The sequence below is a fragment of the Macaca thibetana genome, chromosome 1 (genome assembly GCF_024542745.1).
Source record: "Macaca thibetana thibetana isolate TM-01 chromosome 1, ASM2454274v1, whole genome shotgun sequence".
Classification (NCBI taxonomy): domain Eukaryota; kingdom Metazoa; phylum Chordata; class Mammalia; order Primates; family Cercopithecidae; genus Macaca; species Macaca thibetana.
This window is the reverse complement of record NC_065578.1, coordinates 90679191-90703434: the sequence shown is the minus strand read 5'-3', so window position 1 is coordinate 90703434 and position 24244 is coordinate 90679191. Positions and strand designations below refer to the sequence as shown.

Genomic DNA, 24244 nt, shown 5'->3' with positions numbered 1-24244 from the left:
GAGAGAATGTGTGTATGTGTGGGATGGAGGGGTCTTAATGGACAACCTGAAAAATTTATAGTCTTTTGGTAGGTGAATACTTTGAACAAAGATCCCCATGATGGCTAATAGTTACCTTTTTCATGGCTTTGAATTCATATCTCGTTACTTTGCTGAAAACATATTTTAAATCTGTTCTTCTCCAAGTAGATGTTAATCCTCTTAGTTTTAGGATTTTACAAACTTTCAAAGTGTTTCTGGTTTCATGCCCTTTTTATTTAGCTTTTTTATTTACATTTGTTTATTTATTTGGACAGTATTTATTTTGAGACAGAGTGTTGCACTGTGGCCCAGGCTCGCGTGCAATGGCATGATCTCAGCTCACAGCAGCCTCTGCCTCCCGGGCTCAAGCGATTCTCCTGCCTCAGCCTCCAGAGTAGCTGCGATTACAGGAGCACACCATCACACCTGGCTAATTTTTGTATTTTTAGTAGAGACTAGGTTTCACCATGTTGGCCAGTCTGGTCCCAAACTCCTGACCTCAAAAGTGATCCGCCTGCCTCAGCCTCCCAAAGTGCTGGGATTACAGACGTGAGTCAGCGTGCCTGGCTCTGCCCTTTTAATTTAAGGTTATTTTAAAATTCTTCCTAGCTTTAATGCCTAGGTCTTCCCTCTTCAGCACTAGATCTGTTTTCTTTAACTGGTACTTTTCAGTGAACTGACAGGGTGTGATACGGAGCCACCATACGAAGCCCTGGACTTCCCAACTCTGGATTCCCCTTTTACACACAAGAATGAACTGTTTGTGTGTACACTGATATGGTCTGATCATGAATGTAATTCTAACCGAATCAATACTTTATCTCATTTAATGCTTTTACTAACCCTGGGTTAGTCATAACTACCATGTAACTCTGCCCCTGTTAGTTGAGGTGGTAGAGGTGCCACTTCACCTGAGGCTGTGGCACTTCTATTTCTACTGAGGACAAGCTCAGGGGTAAGATCACAGGACATCACTGCTTGCCTTATCTGGTGCAGAGAAACAGAGAGCCCTGCCATGGTTCTGTACCTACTAGCTTAAATCCCTGTCCTTCCTCCTATCCCTGTTTTATTACTGCTTCTTGAAATAAGATTTCTGACAGGGAAGTATGATGTTGAAAAGTGTCCTATTTATTATTAGATATATTGCTTTTTAATATAAATAAATATTACTTCAAAAGTCTTATTTTTACTTCAGCAATTTTGTACTCCACATTTGTGCATCCTTAGGTAACTTAACAAGGAGTTTTATTTACCCAGCATTTAAAAGCACCCCATTTACATTTTTCATCAGTTCCTTCTTTGATAGTATACTGTGTATCTTTGTAACTATTTCTTATTAGATGATATAAAATAATTTTCAGAAGCATATACCATAGCCAAAAAAAGTGAATAGTTTAAATTTCTGTTGTATACATCCATTCCAGGAAGAGAGTTGATTACTTCTTTCAATTTTCATGTATCTTCTGCTAAACTAAATCATGAAATATAACTATTCTACCCTTTTTCTTTGTATAGCTGACTGTTTGGTCTTATCAAGAGACCTCCTTCTACTGGAGGAGTTTAGGAAGAAATTTGTTTTTTAAAAGAGATCCCCTTAAGAGAGTAATAATACGTACAGTAACTTTAGTTTAGTTACAACCATCAGTGATTTGCATATCAGTGCCTGATTATGTAAGTTTATGGGCAAAACAGGTAGCAAAGAACTTGGGATATAGTAGGCACACAGGCACTAGTGTCTTTTTTCTCCTTATATAACTAACACCTCAAATTTAGTAGCTAAGCAGCTTCTGGTTTTGAATAACCAGCTAATATGCTACTGACCTTCATACACTGAACAGAATTATCAGCACCTAATACTATGCCTGGCACTTAATAAGCATTTAATAAAAATTTGTTGATTAAAAAAGTTGTATTTGTTGATTAAACAAGTTGTATTTTTTTTCTCTAATTCCTTGAAAAGAAATAGTAGAGCCAAAAGATAGAACTGTATTGGAGGAGAATATGAAAACAATTTGAGATAGTTGAGATTAAAGTAACAGTCTTAGTGAAAGTCTCCTGTAATTTTTATCAATCTAGAGATTATAATGAAAGTTGAGAAGAAATGAGATATTTTAGAGAGAGAGAGAGAATAAAGATTGAGTGAATAAAGAAGAGCAATAAATAAATAAAGACAACTTTGAGGATTTGGGAAAAAGGGAAGGAACTTTTATTATTGACCTGCAATAATAACTATGCAAGATAGAGAGTCATGTAGTATTGCAGAAATTAAGGCAGAGAAAAGTTTTAAGAAGGAATACTTCAGTGAGTGATGTCAAATACTGTAAGATACATAACCTTTAAAAGGGAGTAACAATTTTTTTCTTTCCCCCAGTCTTATTCAGGCTCAACTAGGATGCATTCCCATACAAGATTTTGCTTTGACGCAAGATACCGCAAAGATTTTCAGACATGGCTCCCGAATTACAAGATGTATGTTACAGGATTAGTGGATTTTAAATATTTTTTCCAATAAACTGGTATATTAGATTTAACATTGGAAACTTTTTTTTTAGGGTTGTCAGATTTTGTAGCTGCTCAAGAAAAGAAGTTCACCGTACTATTGAATAGTTTGATTTTAGCTAAATGTTTTAGGTGTAAACTTTGGGAAAACTCTCTGCATGTATCCAAACAACTGGAAAAAATTGGTAGGTACTGAATATAGGCAGGCAGTTTGGCCATGTCTGCAATTTATTCACTGTTAGTAAAATTATTCTGTGATGATTACAGACCTTCAAGGAAGATAATGTGTTTGTAGGCTTAAATAAGTGCTGTACTTTACTTAAAAAATCTGATTTTCATTTGCTCCTGCTTAAAAGATTCCATTTGAAATCAACTGAATGATATATGAGTACATGAGAAACCTAATAAAAATTAATGCTGTCATTTGAAAATTTTTCTCATACCAGGGGGAAATTTGGTTATAATAATTAGGTAACTATGTGATGCCCTCTCTTCCACTTTTATGACTAATATTTTGTTTTGATCTCAATTACAAGGTACAGAGTTAGCAGTCCCAGCTGTTCCTAATTCATTACAGAAAATTATGTCACTTTTTTATGTCTTAATTTTTTTTTGGTTTTCAATAACAGTAGGGTATTAATACTGATTTTTCATAGAGATTCTGTAGACAAAAGATTGTGCTGATTATTTTGTCTGTAGGAACCTTGTGTAGTGTGTGCTCTGAGACGATAGGGAGTACCATTTACAAAGGATTTTCCTGTTTGGTACCTGTGAGCTTGTGACCCTATTTCTTCTTAGATAGCTAGAATTCTAAAAAGAGAGTCACTATCTCATGACTGACAGCCTTGTTATTTTACAATTTTGTATGCATCTTGGGGGTATCAACAAATTAAATAATGGATTTTTAGGGATATTTTGATATTTATTTGAACAAAAATTACCAACTGTTTATGAAGAAGTCCTACCTTTTGTATCTGTGAAATTTGAAATCAGTGGGGTAGCACAGGGTTGACTAGGAAGTCATGGGAGCTGGGGTGAAGGGGAGATTGGCTGTTGAAAGTAAGGGGAGAGATTCCTGATAGAAAGGGTAAACTTCTTACAGAAGTCCTGGTAACCAAATACCACATCCATCCCACAAAGGCAAGAGTTCTCAATTGGAAAGGTGGTTCCATACAACATTTAGAAAATTTTGAAATTTGGCTAAGTGATTACTAGTAAATTTCATTATACTTGAAAAAGCCAATCTTTCTGGCTTTCTAGAGTATTGTCAATATGGCATCTTTTGCATTCTGTCCCTTCCAGATTGGTGAAACTAACCTGTTTTCACACATACTCATTACAGCTGAACAGAAAAAAGCAAATATTACCCAGAAAAAAAAAAAAAAAAAATCATATAATAGAAAAGTGAGAGAATCCAAACAAAAAGTTAAATCCAAGTTGTTATTGAGCATCTTGAAAAATATAATGCATAGAAATTGATTTTAATGGTGGCTATAAACTAAAAAGTTAAAAGTCAATAAATATTTTCAGGGAAAATGAAATGAACATTGAGGAATTATGAATACTAGAAGCTGTGTCTTAAGAAGAACTGAGAGAAATTCCCAAGAACAAGTAAATATATGAGTAAGGAAATAGTGTCATGCCTTCACTAGTAATATATGTAATATATATGCCTTAGAGAAGGTAGTAATATTTTGTAATTTTATACTGCTCAGTGTCTTCTATTTGGGGATTTGGATAAATTCATTCATAAGCATATAAGAATTTTAAATTCTGCCTTCTGACAGTATAAGGAAATAGGAAAGATTCAAAGAAGAAAAATGAAATTGATTTTTTTGTTGTTTGTTTGTTTTTGAGATGGGAATTTCGCTCTGTTGCCCAGGCTGGAGTACAATGGCATGATCTCGGCTCACTGCAACCTCCGCCTCCCATAGGGTTCAAGCAATTCTCTGCCTCAGCCTCCCGAGTAGCTGGGATTACAGGCATGTGCCACCTCGCCTGGCTAATTTTGTATTTTTAGTAGAGACGGGGTTTCTCCATGTTGGTCAGGTTGGTCTCGAACTCCCGACCTCAGGTGATCCACCACCTTGGCCTCCCAAAGTGCTGGGATTACAGGCATGAGCCACTGGGCCCAATCGAATTTGATGTATTTGGGGAATAAAATGAAAGCAAGAGTGACTGGAAAGTAGTCAGCAAGAGGAGAGTTAGAGAAATTAGATTTGAGACATAGACTGTAGTCAAGTCATATCAGTAAGGAAATTTGACCCCAGTAAGGAAATTGCCACTTCATTCTAAATGCAATGGAAAAGCATTGGAAGTTTTAGGCAGTAGAGTAAAATAGTCTGGTTTAGGTACAGAAACATAGAACTGTATTTCTGAGACAGAAATGGTCAGAGAGCCATAGTTTCATGAAGCAGTATTCCCTTGCTTCATTCAAGCATGATCCTTGAATCATATTGGCTTTCTTTCAAGCATGAGTACAAAAGTGCATGTCTGTTGGTGATTGGCCTATGGATGACATATAGTAAAACTAAATGTCCATCATGTGGACACAGTTTCTCTTTCTTTTATAAAGCAAATGCATATTTTATTTGTCTGAATAAATATGAATAATTGAATAATGTCACAAACCAAATAATCCAACTGAAAACAAAAAACTTTTATTTATTTGACTGGATCTTTAAATTTTTTTTTACTAATTTAGTTGTTATATATTTAAATATATGTTTTATTTAAAGTGGATTATTTTTAAGTTGTTATTTGATTAATTTTCCACAGGTATAACATTGTCAAATGCAATCGTAAATGCTGGTTTGACTTCCTTTAAAAAAATAGAAGAGACAGATGCAAGGGAACTTGAATTGGTATTTATATTCACTTATTCCTAATTCCTGAATTCTATCTAAATTCTGAGGCCTACCTTTATTTCTATTAAAAGTTATTTTCCTTCTCATAGTCATAAGTATTTTAACTTACCAAGGTTTTGGGTGATAAGCATTATTAAAGCTATTTATTCTAAAAAATATTTTACTGAAAGAATTTCACGTGTTGTGGTAAGAATATAATGATGTAAATATTTTTAGATTTTAAATAGACATCCCCCTTTGGAACCCAGATAAAAGAAACTGTGATGTATCTACCAAAATATGGACTTAAAGTGGAACAGGTAAATATTTTCTGTTTCTTAGATATTTTATTGTCTTTTCAGAAATAAAGCTACCCATAAATAGGCTTCAGCTGAGTATGAGAAGTAAGATTATTTTTAACACTTTTTATACTTGTTCTTTTTTAAAGATTACAAGATACAGTGATACGACGGCAGAAATACTAGTGACTGTTATTTTAAGAAACTTTGAACAGCTACAAACTAAAAGAACAGCATCGGATTCTCACTATGTTACCTTAATCGTAGGTGATGCAGATAATGAAGTAGTTTATCTGCACAAGATTATGTAAGTGTGAAATTCCTGACATTTGATTTTATTTCTAATCATATACTGTAAAAGAAAAATTCTACTGGAAAAAACAAAAAAAAAAAAAAAACCAAGATCATTGTGGGATCAACTAAATTACATTTTCCTGACCAATAATGGGATAGTTTGTCTATTTTTCTGTTAAAGAAAATATTAACATTGGGTCTGTTTTTAAATTGTTATATTGAATACTCAAATGAACAAAGTATAAAACCTATCACCATGGTCTGAAACAAGTGAGTAGATTACCTCTAGGAAGTCTTTCTTATTTCATTGCTTTTTTCCAGTCATTCATGGCCCTACTACTGTTTGGATGCAGTCTTTCTTCTACTGTCCTCAAAATACACCTTCTACTTCCAAATTAAAATCTAACAAATTACTATAGCTCCATTGTAGGATCCAAGCAAACAAAGCAAATATATAGAGGAGGTACCCTCCCTTATATCTAGTTCTGTGGCATGCCATTCTATAATTTTTACTGCAGCATTTTTCCAGATACTATTATTTTCCCCCACGATATCATAAGCAATCTCTAAGTATCAGTTGCAGCTATAACTAATATTTTTTTACACTTAGTGGGTTCCAAATATTGAATTATTTAATATTTGTATGAGACAGGTGCTATCCATATTTTGTAGAGGAGAAAATTGAGACAAAAAGAGTTTAATGAGTTTGATTTATGATTAATCAAACTTTAATCATGGTCATATAGCTAAGTTAATAGCAAAAGTCTAGATTTGAACCAAGCAATTTGACTCCAGAGCCTAAACTGCCAACCGTATTACTGTAATTGTAAGTTCAAGAATGGCTGTGATTCTGAAATGGAAATCTCCTAATTGTGCCAGTATACTAGAAGATACCTTCCCAAAAAGTCACATGCAAGGTTTCTGAAGGGACTGCAGTGACCAGGATATCCCTTTCACTGGTAACTGCTCTCCTGCAGCTAACCATGACCCACTTACAGAGAATATGCTATTGTACAAATCTTTGTTCTCTGTGACTAATAAATCTATGACTATATGAGACTAAAATAAGTTCAGTCATAAAATTGGTTGCTGGTTTGTTTGTAATGTTTTTAGATACAAACCATTTTATATCAATTTAAAAATACTATTGAAATTGTTCTCATAATACATGTAACCTACGTATAGCCAGTTTAAAATGGTAGCAATTTAAGGACAAGCCCATGTGTTATTAATACAAAGTATATATTCTTATTGGACTAAAATGAGTAAATGCAAGTTAGAAACAGCTGTAATTAAGAAAATTAGGGATCAGAGGGGGTGACTCACACCTGTAATCTCAGCATTTCGAGAGGCTGATGCAGGAGGATCACTTAAACTTAAAGCCCAGAGTTTCAGACCAGCCTGGGCAACAAAGTGAGACCCTATTTGTACAAAAACAAATAAATAAATAATCTGGGCTTAGTGCCAATGTGCCTGTGGTCCCAGCTCCTCAGGAGAGCGAGGCAGGAGGACTGCCTGAGCCTAGGAGTTTGTGGCTGCAGTGAGGTATGATTGCACCACTGCACTTCAGCCCAGGCAACAGAGTGAGACTCTGTCTCAAAAAAAAAAGAAAATTAGTTAATTTTAAAAAAATCATGGTCAAGAGAGTTGCCATTGAACTCTTTTTTCTCCCTCAAAAGTTGGGGAAAGCAGTTTTCAGTAATTGATTTCAGTTTACTACTAGAGAGTATCTTTCTTAAGAACAATCAGCCCTTGACAATTAATATGTATTTCATTCAGTGGTTTGGATCACTATTTAAACTATACTGTTTTTTAGGGATTCTGTTTTGCTAAAAGCTGGAAATTGGGCTAAAAAGATTGCTGTGAAGAGAGCTCTTAAATCTGAAGATCTTAGCATAAATCTATTAAGTTCTGAATTTGGTAAGTTAATTGAAGTAATGAAGACGTGAATATAAATAACATAATTGCATTTAAAAATTACATCCTTATGCTGGTACAGAAAAACAGTATAAATGGTATAATGCAAAAATAAGATATTTAGATAATGTGAATAAACTTTAAAGGAAGTTTCATGTATTTAGGTATGTAAAAGATATCATGGACCAGGATGCCATAATTAAAAGTTTATCTTTTCATTTATAGATATTTTATTTTCCTAGATAGTTAAATTTGCAGTTATTGTTGGAAGATTTTTATTTTTATAATGATCAATATATAATTTTTTAGTTGTCATATTTTTTAACCTTTCAACATATTTTAACTTTGTGGACTTCTTAGCTCTAGAAGTTATAAAAATGTAAGAGAGATAAAAAGAAATGTGTTCTCATATGTGGATTTATATGACTTAAATAAGCATTTGTATACTTTTTTTTCATTTTCCAGTTGGGCTTGATGTTCAGCAGAAATTTACAGTCTTTTACTTAGAACCCAAGAGGTTTGGAAAATCAAATGACTATGCAAAGAAAATCTGAAACACAGATTTCCCATTCTAAACTTTCAGATAGATCTACAATAGCAGGACCTAATAAAGGTAAATAGCTCTATTAATTCTTATTTTATATTAAAGCAAAGGTATGGCTAGAGAGGAATATCATCAGTGTTATGGTACTGCAACACTCCGATTGAGGATATTCTGGAATAAGATATTTAAGCTTCATAGTTATTGCATTAATAGTATATAGTAGAGATTCTTATAGTTAGTATTTGTCAAATTGGGGTGATAATTGGGGAACAAATTTTTTGATTCACCTTTTGGTATATGTATTAGTCCGTTTTCGTGCTGCTGTTAAAGACATACTTGAGACTGGGAAGAAAAAGAGATTTAATTGGACTTACAGTTTCACATGGCTGGGGAGGCCTCACAATCATGGTGGGAGTTAAAAGGCACTTCTTACATGGCGGCAGCAAGAGAAAAATGAGGAAGAAGCAAAAGCAGAAACCCTTGATAAACCCATCAGATGTCATGAGACTTATTCACTATCAGAATAGTGATTAAGGGGAAAACTGGCCTCCATGATTCAGTTACCTCCCCCTCAGTCCTTTCCACAACATGTGGGAATTCTGGGAGATACAATTCAAGTTGAGATTTTGGTGAGGACACAGCCAAACCATGTCAGTATACGTTTTTCCTTTTCCATACTTATGCCATCATTACAGCCATTGTCAGGGGAGAGCAAGTGATGTACAAGAATCAACAGATCTGTTAAGACAAATCAGAGTGAAAATGAATTATTGTTTTTTTTAATTAATTTATTATTATTATTATACTTTAAGTTTTTTGCATAACGTGAAGGTTTGTTACATATGTATACTTGTGCCATGTTTTGCTACACCCATCAACTCAAAAGCACCCATCAACTCGTCATTTACATCAGTATAACTCCCAATGCAATGAACTCCCCATAATAGGCCCTGGTGTGTGATGTTCCCCTTCCCGAGTCCAAGTTATCTCATTGTTCAGTTCCCACTATGAGTGAGAACATGCGGTGTTTATTTTCTGTTCTTGTGATAGTTTGCTAAGAATGATGGTTTCCAGCTGCATCCATGAATTTTTTCAAATCTATACAAAAAGTTTAGAACTTTCATTTACTTTTTTCCATTTGAACAGTAATTAACTCATGGCTACTACTTTCATCTATACCTCTCTTTAGTTTTTTCCATCCATATTTTGAAGCAAATTTTAGGTATCGTATTATTTCCTCTGTAAATGTTTCATTATATATCTATCTAAATGGTAAAGATTTTTTTAAACTACATTACTTTTATACATAAAAACTAATATCATCCAATATTAAGTCAGGTTCAAATTGTCTCATAAATATTGTAGATATATTATCATCTTCATACCATCTAGATATACCAGATTAACTCCTGAGTTCTTTTGGCTGTTTCCAGTAGTTTTGATAGTTTCTTTGCTATGCAGAGTAACATGCTGTTCTAGGCTTATCTTGTATATATCTAGCTTCAGTCCCATACATAATAAACCCTTTGTTCAAGAAGCCTTTTTTTTAATGTTAGTAGGTTTCAGAGATCACAATCTGTGTCCTAGAGGAGCTCATTGCCTTTGACTGATCATGATCTCTTAGATTTTTTCATGCATAGAGTTAAGTATTATGTGATTTTTTTTTGTCTTAAAAGACATCATAAATTCATACTTATCAAATCAAATTCAGAGATAACAGAATTTATCCTTAAACTCAATTATCTATATACACCTTCTATCATGCTGAGAAACTTGGTTCTCAATGGCTCAAAAATAATAGAATATCACTGATTTTCTATCCTTTATATACATTACACACACAATAAACAGTCTGAAAATAGCAGCATCAGACTATCACTCTTAATATGATCATTAAAATTTGAGAATTATTTTACAGGTATTTTTGTTGTTAGACTGTATCTTACTATCTTAGACTATATCTCAATAGTAAAATTATGTGTTTAAAAATCACTTGGAATAGATCCTCTGAATGCGGCCATGTCACTCTGGATACATATACTTTCATTTGTTTCATTTAATTTTATATTTTTAGGAATAGCTTTTAAAAATTAATTTTGTTTTATAATAATGTAAAACATTTACATGGCTCTGTAATTAAATCTACAAAACAAGCACTAAATATATAAACACTTGCAGCATAGGCAGTCTGCTTGCATGAAGCATAGGCAGTCTGCCTTGCATGAAGCATAGGCAGTCTGCCTTGCATGAAGCATAGGCAGTCTGCCTTGCATGAAGCATAGGCAGTCTGCCTTGCAGTGCATTCTCATTCAGTTGGTCCTATTTTCACCCTTTTGACCCCGTAAGGGGAGCAGTTAACAGACACTGGGGAATTTGAGAGCAGCAGTGTGATTAGTCATGCTCTCTGAATAGTATTGGCAATTATGATAAATAGTAACTGCAGTGAGTAGTGGCAGGAAGAGCACATTTAGAACCATTCTGTGAGCTCATGAGCATTCATCTTCTTCCTTTTGAAGAACACAAGAGAGCTTCCATTTCTGGGTAGGATATGGTTTTGTGGTAGGCCAGTGCTTCCCCAGCTACAACTATGAAAACCTTCATACCTTATAAAATTATAATTTTTAGGGCATCAGAGATTTGTGGAAGCAATAAGGACTAAAGGAACTAAAATTCTTATAAAAAGGCTAGGTAGACCATGCCCTATAAAGGGGTTTACATGATCAGCCACTCACTATGTTTGCCTGACAGAGAAAAAGGGAAACCTCTTCTGGTGAAATATAATCTGGAAACCACCCACACAATGTCTGTCATATGATAAAAAAATTATGAGGCCTGCAAAGAGACAAGACCATATGACTGATAATCAACTGTGTAAAGAAACAAGCCAGACATGGTGACACACACTAGTAGGGCTAGATATTCAGGAGGCTAAGGCAGAAGGACTTCTTCAGCCCAGGACTTTGAGGCTGTAGTGCACTGTGATCATGCGTGTGAAGTTGCCACTGCACTCCAGCCTGGGTCACATAGCAAGACCACATCTCTTTTAAAAAAGTATAAAATAATTATGATTAATATTTTCAAGAAAATATAGAAAAAATAGGTAAATGCATGAAAAGATGGAAAGTTTTACCAGATAATTAAAATCTATACAGAGATTTAAATGGACTTTCTAGAACTGAAAATACAGTGTCTGAAGTGAAGAGCCAGTTGGGTAGGTTTAACATTAGGTTCAATATAAGCAAATGTAGGATTTGTGGGCTTTGAGACATATCAGTAGAAAATATCCAAATTGAAGCCCAGAGATAAGAGAATGGAAAGAACACAAAGGAATATAATACGCAAAAAAAAAAAAAAAAAAAAAAAAAAAAGGTCTAGCATATGCATAATTAAAGTCCCAGAAGCAGAGTAGAGAGAGAAGTGGACAAAATTAACCTTCAAAGAGACAATGGCAGAGTCCATTTTAAAATAATAAAAGACATCAACCAACAGATTTAGAATTTTGGTAAACCCCAAACAGAGGTAAATACAGGGAAAACCACACCTGGACACATTGTAGCAAAACTGCTGAAAATGTTAAAATTAGACACATCATTTATGCATTCCCTTCAAAAGAGCAACAGCGAAACTGACAGCTAACTTCTCAACAATAATGATGGAAAACAGAAGACAATGGAATGTCATATTCAAAATTTTACCAACCTAGGTTTCTGCCCAGTGGAAAATATCCTTCACGATGAAAGTGAAAAAAGACATAGAGAAAGAAAATAACTAAATAACTTTAGTATATTTATCAGCCTGAATTAAAACAAATACTAAGGCCAGGTTTAGTGGCTCATGCCTATAATCCAGCACTTTGGGAGGCCAAGATGGGCAGATCTCTTGAGCCTAGTAGTTCAAGACCAGCCTAGGCAATGTGGTGAAACCCTGTCTCTACAAAAAAATTAAATTAGTAGTGGTGACGTGCACCAGTGGTCCCAGCTACTTGGGAGGCTGAGGTGGGAGGATCATTTGACCCAGGGAAGTTGAGGCTGCAGTGAGCTGAGATCACACTATTTTACTACAGCCTAGGTAACAGAGTGAGACCCTGTCTCAAAATAAAAAAATAAAATAAAATAAATGCTAAAGAGATTTCCTTAGAGGAAAATGATGGCAGATGAAAACATGGACCTACTGGAGGGAATGAAGAAGAGTAGAAAGGATAAATATATGGCTAAATATAAATCGACTATGTAAAACAATAATTGAAATGGCTTTCAGAGTTTAAAATATATGTGGAAATAAAATGCAAAGCAAAAAAATACAAGCTTGCATCTCAAGGATATGCCATATCAAACAATAATGTAACGAGAAAAACAGAAATCAATGATACATAGGATATAAATATACAACAGAAAAAAATCAACAAAGCTGAGATTTGGTTCTTAGAAAAGAGAAATAATATTAAGAACTCTCTATGAGCAAAGACTGATCAAGAGAAAAAGAAAGAAAACAAGTAACAATATCAAGAATGAAGAAGAGGATATTACATTGTATATCAAAAAGTTACTGAAGATATTCAAAAGCATAAAAACAATGTATTAACAATTTTGTAATGATAAATTTGACATAGTTTGGGTTAAAATGAGAAAATTTATTGAGAAGCAGAGCTTACCAAAACTGACAGAAGAAAATAAAAACTGAGTAGTCTGATACTAGTAATGAAATTGTAGCAATTGTTAGTAAAAATTTTTCCACAAAGATAACTTGAGGCATGGATGACTTCACTGTTAATTTTTCTCAATTAAGAAGAAATAATATCAAACTTACCTAAACTTTTCCAGAGAATAACTAATGTTTTTTTTTTTTTTTTTTTTTGAGGCAGTATATCAAACCTGACACCATTGAGAAAGGAAAAGTATTCATTTTCACAGATAGAAAAAAAAAGGTTTCCAGTATATCAAAACCTGACAAGGACATTAAAAAGAAAGGGAAATTATTTAGCAACGTATCTCATGAACATAGATCCAAAAGTCTTTAATGAAATATTCACAAGCTGAATTCGGCCAGATTTTTAAAAAGCACAATTAAGTATGGTTTATTGCATGTATGCAAGAGAGGCTTACCATTCAAAAGTAGATCAACATAATTCACTATGTTAACAGAGAAAAAGGAGAAAACCATTTGATGTTCTTGATAGGTGTCAAAAAAGTTTGACAAAATTCAATACTCATTTATGATTTAAAAAAAAAAACTCTTAGCAAACTAGAAATAGTAGGGAACTTCTTTTGTTTTGTTTTTGTTTTTGAGACAGAGTTTCACTCTTGTTGCCCAGGCTATAGTGCAATGGCGCAATCACCGCTCACCGGAACCTCCACCTCCCAGGTTCAAGCTATTCTCCTGCCTCAATCTCCCAAGTGCTGGTATTACAGACTTGCACCACCCTGCCCAGCTAATTTTGTATTTTTAGTAGAGATTATTTCTCCATGTTGGTTGGTCTCGAACTCTTGACCTCAGGTGATCCACATGCCTACTGAAGTGCTGGGATTCAAAACCTGGCTGGAACTTAAATATAAAGAATATCTACAAAAACTATAGCAAATGTTATACTTGATAGTAAAATGTTAAACACTTTCCCATTGAGTTGGAGAATGTTACAAGAATGCTCTGTGTTACTATTTCTATTCAATTTGTGCTAAGTCTTGATAAATTTAAACAAAGCAAAAAGTTTCCCAGGGATCATCTGAATCCAGGAGTTTAAGACCAGCCTGGGCAAAATGTGTGAAACTCCGTCTTTACAAAAAGAGAAAAAAGCCACATGTGGCGGTGTTTGCCAAACCCAGCTCCCCTGACTGAAATGGGAAGATCATTTGAGTCCAGGTTTTCAAAGTTACAGTGAGCTATGATTACACTGCTCCATTCCAGCCTGGGCGACAGAGTGAGACTTTGTCTCAACAAAAAGAAAAAAAAAAAAGAAAAAAAAGAATTAAAGAAATTGTCATCATTTCTAAGCAACATGATTATTTATAGAGAAAATCCAAAAGACTCTATGGACATGCGTTGGAATTAATATGTTTAGAAATATCACTGAATGCAGTCAATATAAAAAACAATTGTACAATAGCCTCAAAAAGAATAAAATACTTAGGAATAAATTGAACAAAAAAGCATAAGAATGAACACTGAAAACTACAAAACACCATTGAAATAAATTAAAGAAGTTCTAAATAAATTGAAAAATATTTTACACTAGTGGATTGACAGTCAATATTGTTAAGATGGCAGCACTTCTCTTATTAATCCACAAATTCAACAAAGTCCTTATCAAAATCCTAGCTGTATTTTTTGCAGAAATTCACAGGCTGATCCTAAAATTCATGTGGAAATACAAGGGACCCAGAATAGCCAAGCCAACCTTGAAAAAAAAAACGAAGGTAGAGGACTCACAATTCTTGGTTTCAAAACTTGTTACAAAGCTGCAGTAATTAAGACAAGGTGCTGCTGTCATAATAATAGACATAAAGATCAATGGAATACAACTGAGAGTATAGAAATAAACCTATACCTCTCTGCCAATTGATTTTTGACAAGGATGCCAAAACAATTTGATGGTAAAAGAATTTGAAAATAATTTTTCAAGAAAGAGGGCTGGGGAACTGCATAGACACATGCAAAAGGATATATTTGGACTCCTACCTCATACCATATACAAAAATTAACTCAAAATGAATCAAAGACCTAAAAGTAAGAGTTAAAACTATAAAACTCACTAGGTACGGTGGCTCATGCCTATAATCCCAGCACTTTGGGAGGCTGAGTGGGTGTATCACCTGAGGTCAAGAGTTCAAGACCAGCCTGGCCAAGATGGTGAAACCCTGTCTCTACTAAAAATACAAAAAAAAAAAAAAAAATTAGCTGGCCATGGTGGTGGTCCCCTGTAATCCCAGCTACTCAGGAGGCTGAGGCAGGAGAATCACTTGAACCCAGGAGACGGAGGTTGCAGTGAGCCAAGCTCACTCCATTGCACTCCAGCTGGGCAATAAGAGTGAAACTCTGTCTCAAAAAAAAACAAACAAACAAACAAAAAACTCTATAAAACTCTTAAAATAAAATATAGGTGTATATCTTCATTCATATTACCATGTACAAGGCAACAGTTTCTTAGGTATGATATGTAAAGCTCTAGCAACCAAAGAAAAAATAGATGAATTGGACTTAATCAAGATTAAAAACTTTTGTGCTTCAGAGGACACTATTAAGAAAGTGAAAAGACAACCCACAGAATGGGAGAAAATACTGCAAATCATATATATCTGATAACAAACTAGTATTGAGTATATATAAAGAAATCTTACATTTCAACAGTAAAAAGACAAATAGCCCAATTAAAATTAGTCAAGGGGCTGGGCACAGTGACTCATGTCTGTAATCCCAACACTTTGGCAGACTGAGTTGGGTGGATCACTTGAGGTCAGGAGTTCAAGACCACCCTGGCCAATATGGTGAAACCCCATCTCTACTAAAAAATATAAAAATTATCCAGACATGGTGGTGCACGCCTGTAATCCCACCTACTCAGGAGGCTGAGGTGGAAGAATTGCTTGAACCCAGGAGGTAGAGGTTGCAGTGAGCTGAGATTGTGCCACTGCACCCCAACCTGGGTGACAGAGTGAGACTTAGTCTCAAAAATAAAATAAAAATAAAACTAGTCAAGAGATCTGAAGAGACATTTTCCAAAGAAGTGATACAAATGGTTAACACACATATGAAAAGATCCTCTACATTGTTAGTCAACGCAGAAATGCAAATCAAAACTACAGTAAGATACCACTTCCCACTCAGTAGGATGGCTTTAGTCAAAATGATGGACGATAGCATGTGTTGATAAGGATAGGGAGAATCTGGAACCTCAACACTGCTAGTGGAAATGTAAAATTGGGGACTGCTTTGAAAACACAGTAGTTTCTCAAGAAATTTAACACGGAATTAACATATGATCCAGCAATTGTACTCCTAGGTGTATATCCAAAAGAATTGAAAACATAATCATATGAAAACTTAGACATGAATGTATATAGCTGCATTATTTATAATAGCCAAAACTGGAAACAACCCAAATATCTATCAGCTGATGAATAGATAAGCAAAATGTGGTATATCCATACAATAGAATATTATTCAGCCAAAAAGAAAAACTAGTGATACATGCTACAGCACCAATGAGCCTTGAAAACATGCTAGATAAAAACTAGTCACAAAAGACCAGATATTGTATCCTTCAATTTATATGAAACGTCTACAACAGGTAAATCTATAGAGACAGAAAGTAGATTGGTGGTTGTCAGGGGTTGAGGGCAGAAATAAATGAGGAATGACTACTAATCGTTATATGGTGGGTTTTTTGTGTGTGTGGTGATGACAGTGTTCTGGAATTGTATGATGACTGTCGCACAGCCTTGGGAATATACTAAAAAGCCACTGAATTGTACAGTTTAAAAATGTGAATGGTATGGTATGAATTATAATTTAATTAAGAAATTTAAAAGTCCATTGTATTCCTATATACCAGCAAAAAGGAGAAATTATAATTTTAAAACAGCATTTACAATAGCATAAAATATCAACCTAGTAATAGAATAACAAAAGATGCTCAAGACCACTATATGAAAACTAAAAATCATTTTTTAAAGGAAATTAGGGAAAACATACATTAATTAAATAAGATACCATTTCAAGGACTGAAAAGTTTAATATTGTAAAGATATCAGTTCTCGCCAAATTAATCTTTATATTCAATGCCATCCCAATTTCAGCAGGGTTTTGCTGTTGTTGTCATTTTTTTCTGAAATGACCAGCTAATTGTAAAATTCATATGAAAATTCAAAAGGACAGGGTAGTCAGGGCAAACTTGAAGAAAAAGATATTTGGGCAACCTACTTTACTAGATATCAAGACCTGTTATTAAACAATAGATAAAAGAATGTGATGTAGGCATAAGGATAGACACATTAACCAGTGGAATGGACTAGAGTCCAGAAATACACCTACAAATAATACAGTAATTGATTTATGACAAAGGTGAAGTGCCACGCAGTTGGAAAAAAGACAGTCTTTCAATAAATGCTGCTAGACCAACTGGACGTCCGTATTGAAAAAATTGTATGTCAGGCTGGGCACAGTGGCTCACGCCTGTAATCCCAGCACTTTGGGAGGCTGAGATGGGTAGATCACGAGGTCAGGAGATTTAAGACCATCCTGGCTAACATGGTGAAACCCATCTCTACTAAAAATACAAAAAATTAGCCGGGCATGGTGGCAGGCACCTGTAGTCCCAGCTACTCAGGAGGTGACTGGCATGAACCTGGGAGGTGGAGCTTGCAGTGAGCCGAGATTGCCACTGCAGTGCAGCCTGGTGACAAAGCGAGACTCCGTCTCAAAAAAAAAAAAAAAAAGAAAAAAATTGTATGTCAACCCTGACCTCACACTGTACACAAAATTTATTTCCAAATAGATGACTGATTTAAATGTGAAAGAAAAACAATAAAACTTTTAGAGGAAAAAAAATAGGTCTTCAAGACCTTGGGATAGGTTGGCTTTTTTTTTTTTTTTAAAAAAAAAAAACAGGGCACAAAACGTTCTAACCATAAAAACACCATGAATTTGACTATGTTAAAATTAAGAAATCTGTTCATCAAAAAGATACCATTAAGAGAGTGAAGGGTGCAACTCACTGAATGTGAGGAAAAAAATTGAATACATATACCTGGTTGTTATGAGCTGAATTGTGTGCACCCCCAAATTAATATGCTGAATTCATCAGAGTGCGACTCTATTTGGAGATAGGGTCTGTAAAAGATAATTGAATTAAAATAGGGTTCCTTAGGGTGAACCCCAATCCAACATGACTGGTGTTCTTATAAGAAGAGGAAATTAGGATGCAGGCACGCATGGAGGGAAGATCATGTGAAGACACAGTGAGCGATAAACATTCACAAGCCAAGGAGAGGAACCCTACCAACACCTTAATCTTAGACTTGCAGCCCGTAGAATTGTGAGACAATAAATTTCAGTTGTTTAAGCCACTCAATCTGCCACTTTGTTATGGCAGCCTTAACAAATTAATACACTGAAAAGAACGATTTTACATAATATATAAAGAACTCTTATGTGTATAAGTAAATATTTTTAAAAATGAGTACCCAATTGAACAGACACTTCAAAATAGAAGATATCCAAAAAGTCAAGAACATATTAAAGGGTATTTAACTTCATTAGACAATGTGAGAATGAAAATCTACAATGAAATATTGCTGTATCATTATTCAACCATCAAAAGGACTTAAGTGAAAAAGAAAATACCAAGCATTGATGAGGATATATAACAACTGTTACTCTTAATCACTAATATGATTATAGATTGCTACAACTACTTCAGAAAACTGCAGTATTTATTAAAGCTTAGCATATGCATTCTATGATAGAGTAATTCCCCTGGCATATTATGTGATAGCGCAATTCTTCTTCTAGGTGTATACCAGATAGAAGTGTGCATATATGTTCACCAAAAGATGTATTTTGGAATGTTCATAGCAGTACTATCATATTAGCCCTAAAACGGAAACCAGCCAAAAGCTCATCAGCAGTTAGACAGACAAATGAATTGTGGTATATTGACCTAATAGAATTCTACAGGGGTCAGAAAACTTTCTTAAAAGGCCAGATAGTCAATGTTTTTGGTTTGCAGACTATAGATCTTTATAACTATGCAAGTCTGTCTTTGTAGGTCTTTGCAACCCAAAAGCAGCCATAGATAATATGTAAATGAATAGACATAGGTGTATTCCAGTAAAACTTTATTTACAAAAATAGATGGCTGGCCCATGGACTATAGTTTCCAACCCCTGCTATAGAGCAAGGAGATTGAATTAGCTATGACTACACACAACAATATGAATGAATATCACTAACATAAAGTAAAGCAAAAGAAGCCAGACACAAAAAGTAATACTGTATGAGCCCATGTATATAAATTGCAAAAATAAGCACTACTAACTCTCATGGTTTGAATTGTGTTTCACAAAAACATATGTTGATGTTCTAATCCCTGGTACCTGTGAATGTGATCTTATTTGCAATAGTTTGCAAACGTAATCAAGTTAAGGTGGACCCTAATCCAATAGGACTGCATCCTAATCCAATATGACTGGTGTCCTTATATGAAAAGGCAAAAAGACACAGACACAGAGAAAAGTCCATATGAATACCAATACAGAGGAAAGACAGCCATGCAAAGACAGAGGCAGAGATTATAGTTCTGCTCCCACAAGCCAAGAAATGTCTAGAGCTATCAGAAATTGGAAGAGTCAAGGAAGGATCCTCCCCTAGAGGCTTCAGAGGGAGTATGGCTCTGCCAACAACTTTATTTCAGACTTTTAATGTTCAGAACTGTGAAAAAATAAATTTCTGTTGTTTTAAGCCACCCAGTGTGTGGTATTTTGTTATAGCAGCCCTAGAAAACTAATATACTAATCTGTGCTGTTAAAAGTCAAGATAAATGTTACTCTTGACAGAGTTGACTAGAATAGGACAGAAAGATAGTTTCTAGGGGTGCTGATATTTCTCTGTTGTGGGTAGTACTGAACCCTATATATATTATTTCCTTATTAAGTCAAGAACTTTCACCTTTTCACTTAAAGGAAACACTTTACAGCTTCTCTTTGGCACATCCAAATTGCCAGCATCACTACTCTTGTGCTTTGGAGCCATTATTAAGTAATATAAGGATTACTTGAACGCAAGTACTGTGATACCATGACCATCGATTTGATTATTGAGACAGCTACCAAGGGACTAAGGGGTGGTTAGCATATACAACCTGGATATGCTGGACAAAGGGATGATTCACATCCAGGACAGAATGAAGTGGGACAGCATGAGATTCTATCACGCTACTCAGAATGGTGTGCAGTTTAAAACTTACGAAATATTTAATTCTGAAAATTTTCATGTGATATTTTCAGACCAGAGTTGACCTTGTATAACTGAAACTGTGGAAAGTAAAATCATGGATGAAGGGGGCTACTGTATGTAGTCATCCAAATCTTAGGAACTTATGCACATCCCTATTGTACAATTCAATTTTTATATGTAAATGTATATATCCCTGGATAAAGATACACAATTATACCTTTAAACATAACATACATACACTATTTCTTAGTAACTGACAAAATGACGGGTCAGTAGATTACTCTACTAAGGTTGTGACACCAAATTTGGGCCTTTTCAAAACAATCCAAATTTCACTTGTTCTAATCCCTTGACAGATGGTGTTATTAAATGATACAAACTGATATTTAGTTAAAAGAATATAATTGCTAAATGGCTATTTCCAAATATGCTTGCAAGCTGAACAAATGTTTCTATTTTGTTTATCATCAAATTATAGGACTATGTATAAAAACAAAAACATGCACCTTAGGGAATGTAAAATAATGGAAAATTCTTTTCATGCTTTCTACAACTTATTAGTCCGTTTCCATGCTGCTGATAAAGACATAACTGAGACTGGGTAATTTATAAAGAAAATGAGGTTTGTGGGGCTCACAGTTCCACGTGACTGGGGAGGCCTCAGAATCATGGCAGAAGGTGAAAGGCACGTCTTACATGGTGGCAGACGAGAGAATGAGAACCAGGCGAAAGGGGAAACCCCTTATAAAATCATCAGATCTTGTGAGACTTATTCACTACCACAAGAACAGTATGGGGGAAACTGCCCCCATGATTCACTTATCTCCCCCAGTTCCCTCCCACAACATGTGGGAATTATGGAAGCTGCAAATCAAGATGAGATTAGGGTGGGGACACAGCCAAACCATATCAAACTTTTTGAAAACATTCTTTTAGCTGCAATTTCTCACATATGGTTATAGTTTCAAGAGGTAAAATTCTTGTACAATTTGAGGAAGAACATTTTTGTTATTTTTAGTATATGGCAATGTGAAATATGTTTTTAAGTTGTAAAAACAAAAATTAAAAAATGTTCAGGCCTGCTCTTAGTATATGAAAATTAGACATTCAAACTTCTTATCTTTTAAATGCATTCTAAATAAGAGCTATAGGCTTTGCTTAATTTAAAGAAAATCTATTTGACATTAATAAATTTATCTTCATTTGCAGTGTTACTCAGAATATGAAAATTTAATGTCTTGGGACTGGGCGCAGTGGCTCACACCTGTAATCCCAACACTTTGGGAGGCCAAGGCAGGCGGATCACCTGAGGTCAGGAGTGCGAGACTAGCCTGGCCAATGTGATGAAACCCCATCTCTACTAAAAATACACAAATTAGTTGGGCATGGTGGCAGACACCTGTAATACCAGCTATTCGGGAGGCTGAGGCAGGAGAATTGCTTGAGCCTGGGAGGTGGAGGTTGCAGTGAGCCGAGACTGTGCCACTGCACTCTAGCCTGGGCAACCAGTTCAAAACTCTATCTCAAAATAATAATAATAAAATAATAATAATAATAATAATAATAATGTAGTTGAATGAATACAAGGATAAAGCCAATCCTCAGGCACATTGTGTGTACATTTAAATACTAGTCAAAAGGCAGTCTACTTTTCTTTATATTGTTTAGTGTGTATGTGCATTAAGTTGCAAAATCAAGGACTCCAGTTTAGTGTATTTCTTTTCTTCATAAATAAATAACAAAATGATAATAAAATATTTGACAGAAAAATGAAAAGGAGACTCATCATTAAAAAAAAATAAAACCATGAATGCATAAATCTATGATTAGCATAAATGGAGAACTGCAAAAGTCAAAGTAATATTTAAAAGATACTCCAGTAGCTTCTGCACAGACCAGATTATTTGAATTTATAATTAGAAAGTTACACTAAATGTGTCAGAGATTCTTGTTATTTTCTATTTATTGTCTCGACTTTTTTTTTTAAAGAAGTGACCCTTGCCCCACCACCTGTTAATGACCCTGTTAAAGTAATTTTAAGTATTTTCTTTCAATACATAAAACTATGAAATATTTGCATCTCAGATTATGACAGTGATGGAATATGAAATCTGCTATCTTTAGAGTATACTTAAGAGTAGAGCTTAGGCTGGGGTGCAGTGACTCACACCTGTAGTCTCAGCACTTTGGGAGGCCAAGGTGGTTGTACTGCTTGAGCTTACAGGTTCAAGACCAGCCTGGGCAACATGGTTGGTCTCTACAAACCCTGTCTCTACAAAAACTACAAAAATTAGCTGGGTGTGGTGGTGCACGCCTGTAGTTCCAGCTACTGAGGGGGCTGAGATGGGAGAATCGCTTGAGCCTGGGAGGCCGAAGTTTCAGTGAGCTGAGATGGTGCTACTGCACTCCTGCCTGGGTGATATAGCCAGACTTTTTCTCAAAAGAGAAGAGTACAGCTTAGATTAATTTTTTTCTGAGAACCTTATCTTTCTAATTACCAATATCTGTAAGCTTATATTTGCTAATAAGACAAATTCAGACAATTCTCAGGAGGTAGGGAGAGCGGCAGAGTAGAGGGGAGCACTTTTATTTTCGAAGTACCATGTGTAACAAAAATACAGCAAAAAGATTTCATCAGGTAGTATCCATTTGCTAGTATTATATAAACAAACAAACAAAACTTGCATACAGTCCTCATTCCTGAAAAGACTTGCCAACTTTGCCTTGAAATTTTTGGGAGCCGTCAGAATCTCTCCATTAGATTCCCAGATCGTAGTTGTTGCCACTGGGAGCAAATGTGCGTAGTTATTGTGCACCACCTTGTGGCAGCGTTGAGACATCCTTCTTTTTCAGAAGTTCTTTAGTATGTAAGAGACAAAGGCAACTCTTTATTGCTCAATTTAAAACAGGAACTTGCAAAGCTTTTCTTCCTAGTCTTCCCACCTCAAAACAATAGGTTCCTTCTCCAAATAACTTAAATGAATCATTTGGGAGAGCTGAAGCAACTGGTACAACGAGAGAGAGTTGTTGATAGATCAGGCTCTGGAATTAGACTACCTTGAATTAGAATCTCACATTTGCTACTTACTAACAGCATAGTCTTGAGCATCTTACTTAACCTCTGTAAGAATTAATTTTCTCATATGCGAAATGGAGATATGGTAGGAACCTTATAGGCAGACAACCAAGGGTGACTAGACATTTGAGGAAAATGTAGAATGTGTGAAAGTCCAAAATAAGTAAATAGAAAATGGATGAAAGAGCAACAGGATAATTCAGGAATGTAATAAAACCTAATATAAAACTTTAGTAACCTCAGAGAAATTAAAGATTAAATTGCAACCACAAAACTGAATAGGATGCCATTTTAAAATAAAAAGAACCAGAGCAAGCACAGAGAAGCAAAAATTATGTTTGGAAAGAAAACTGGAGGGCTTGAAGATAAAGTCAATACCTTCTCACTGAAAGCAAAAGTCAAGGAGACAGAAAATATAAGAGAAAAAGGAGGCAATTTAAGAGCCCAGAATCTAACTTATAAGTGTTCAAGAAAGAACAAATACATCAGAAGAAATAATTTGAGAAAACTTTTTAGAACTGAAGTGCGACAGAAATCTTCACATTAAAAAGGCTTACTTAATGCTAGTTAGGCTGAATGAAAGGTCTATATATAAAGCATAATTGCAATATTTCAGAACATTGTGGATAAAGATAAAATTGTAAATGCTTACAAGGAACAAAAATAAAAAATTGCAATAGTCTTTTTGTGAGCAAAGTTGGATGCTAAAAATCAATTGATTTAAAATTCCACTTGTAAGCCAGGTGCAGTGGTTTGTGCCTGTAATCCCAGCTACTTGAAAGGATGAGAAAGCAGGATCGCT

General features: G+C 34.8%; 1 protein-coding gene across 1 annotated transcript in view; it reads left to right on the top strand.

Moving 5' to 3' along the window:
• The window catches only part of HFM1 (helicase for meiosis 1), a 128181-nt gene that overhangs the window by 79302 nt on the left and 24635 nt on the right, over window positions 1-24244 (top strand). Inside the window, 9 exon segments of the mRNA XM_050782572.1 lie at window positions 2393-2490; window positions 2574-2705; window positions 5299-5384; window positions 5604-5622; window positions 5625-5686; window positions 5815-5972; window positions 7776-7879; window positions 8342-8400; window positions 8402-8489. Of these exon segments, the coding sequence (XP_050638529.1) occupies window positions 2393-2490; window positions 2574-2705; window positions 5299-5384; window positions 5604-5622; window positions 5625-5686; window positions 5815-5972; window positions 7776-7879; window positions 8342-8400; window positions 8402-8489 (806 nt within the window).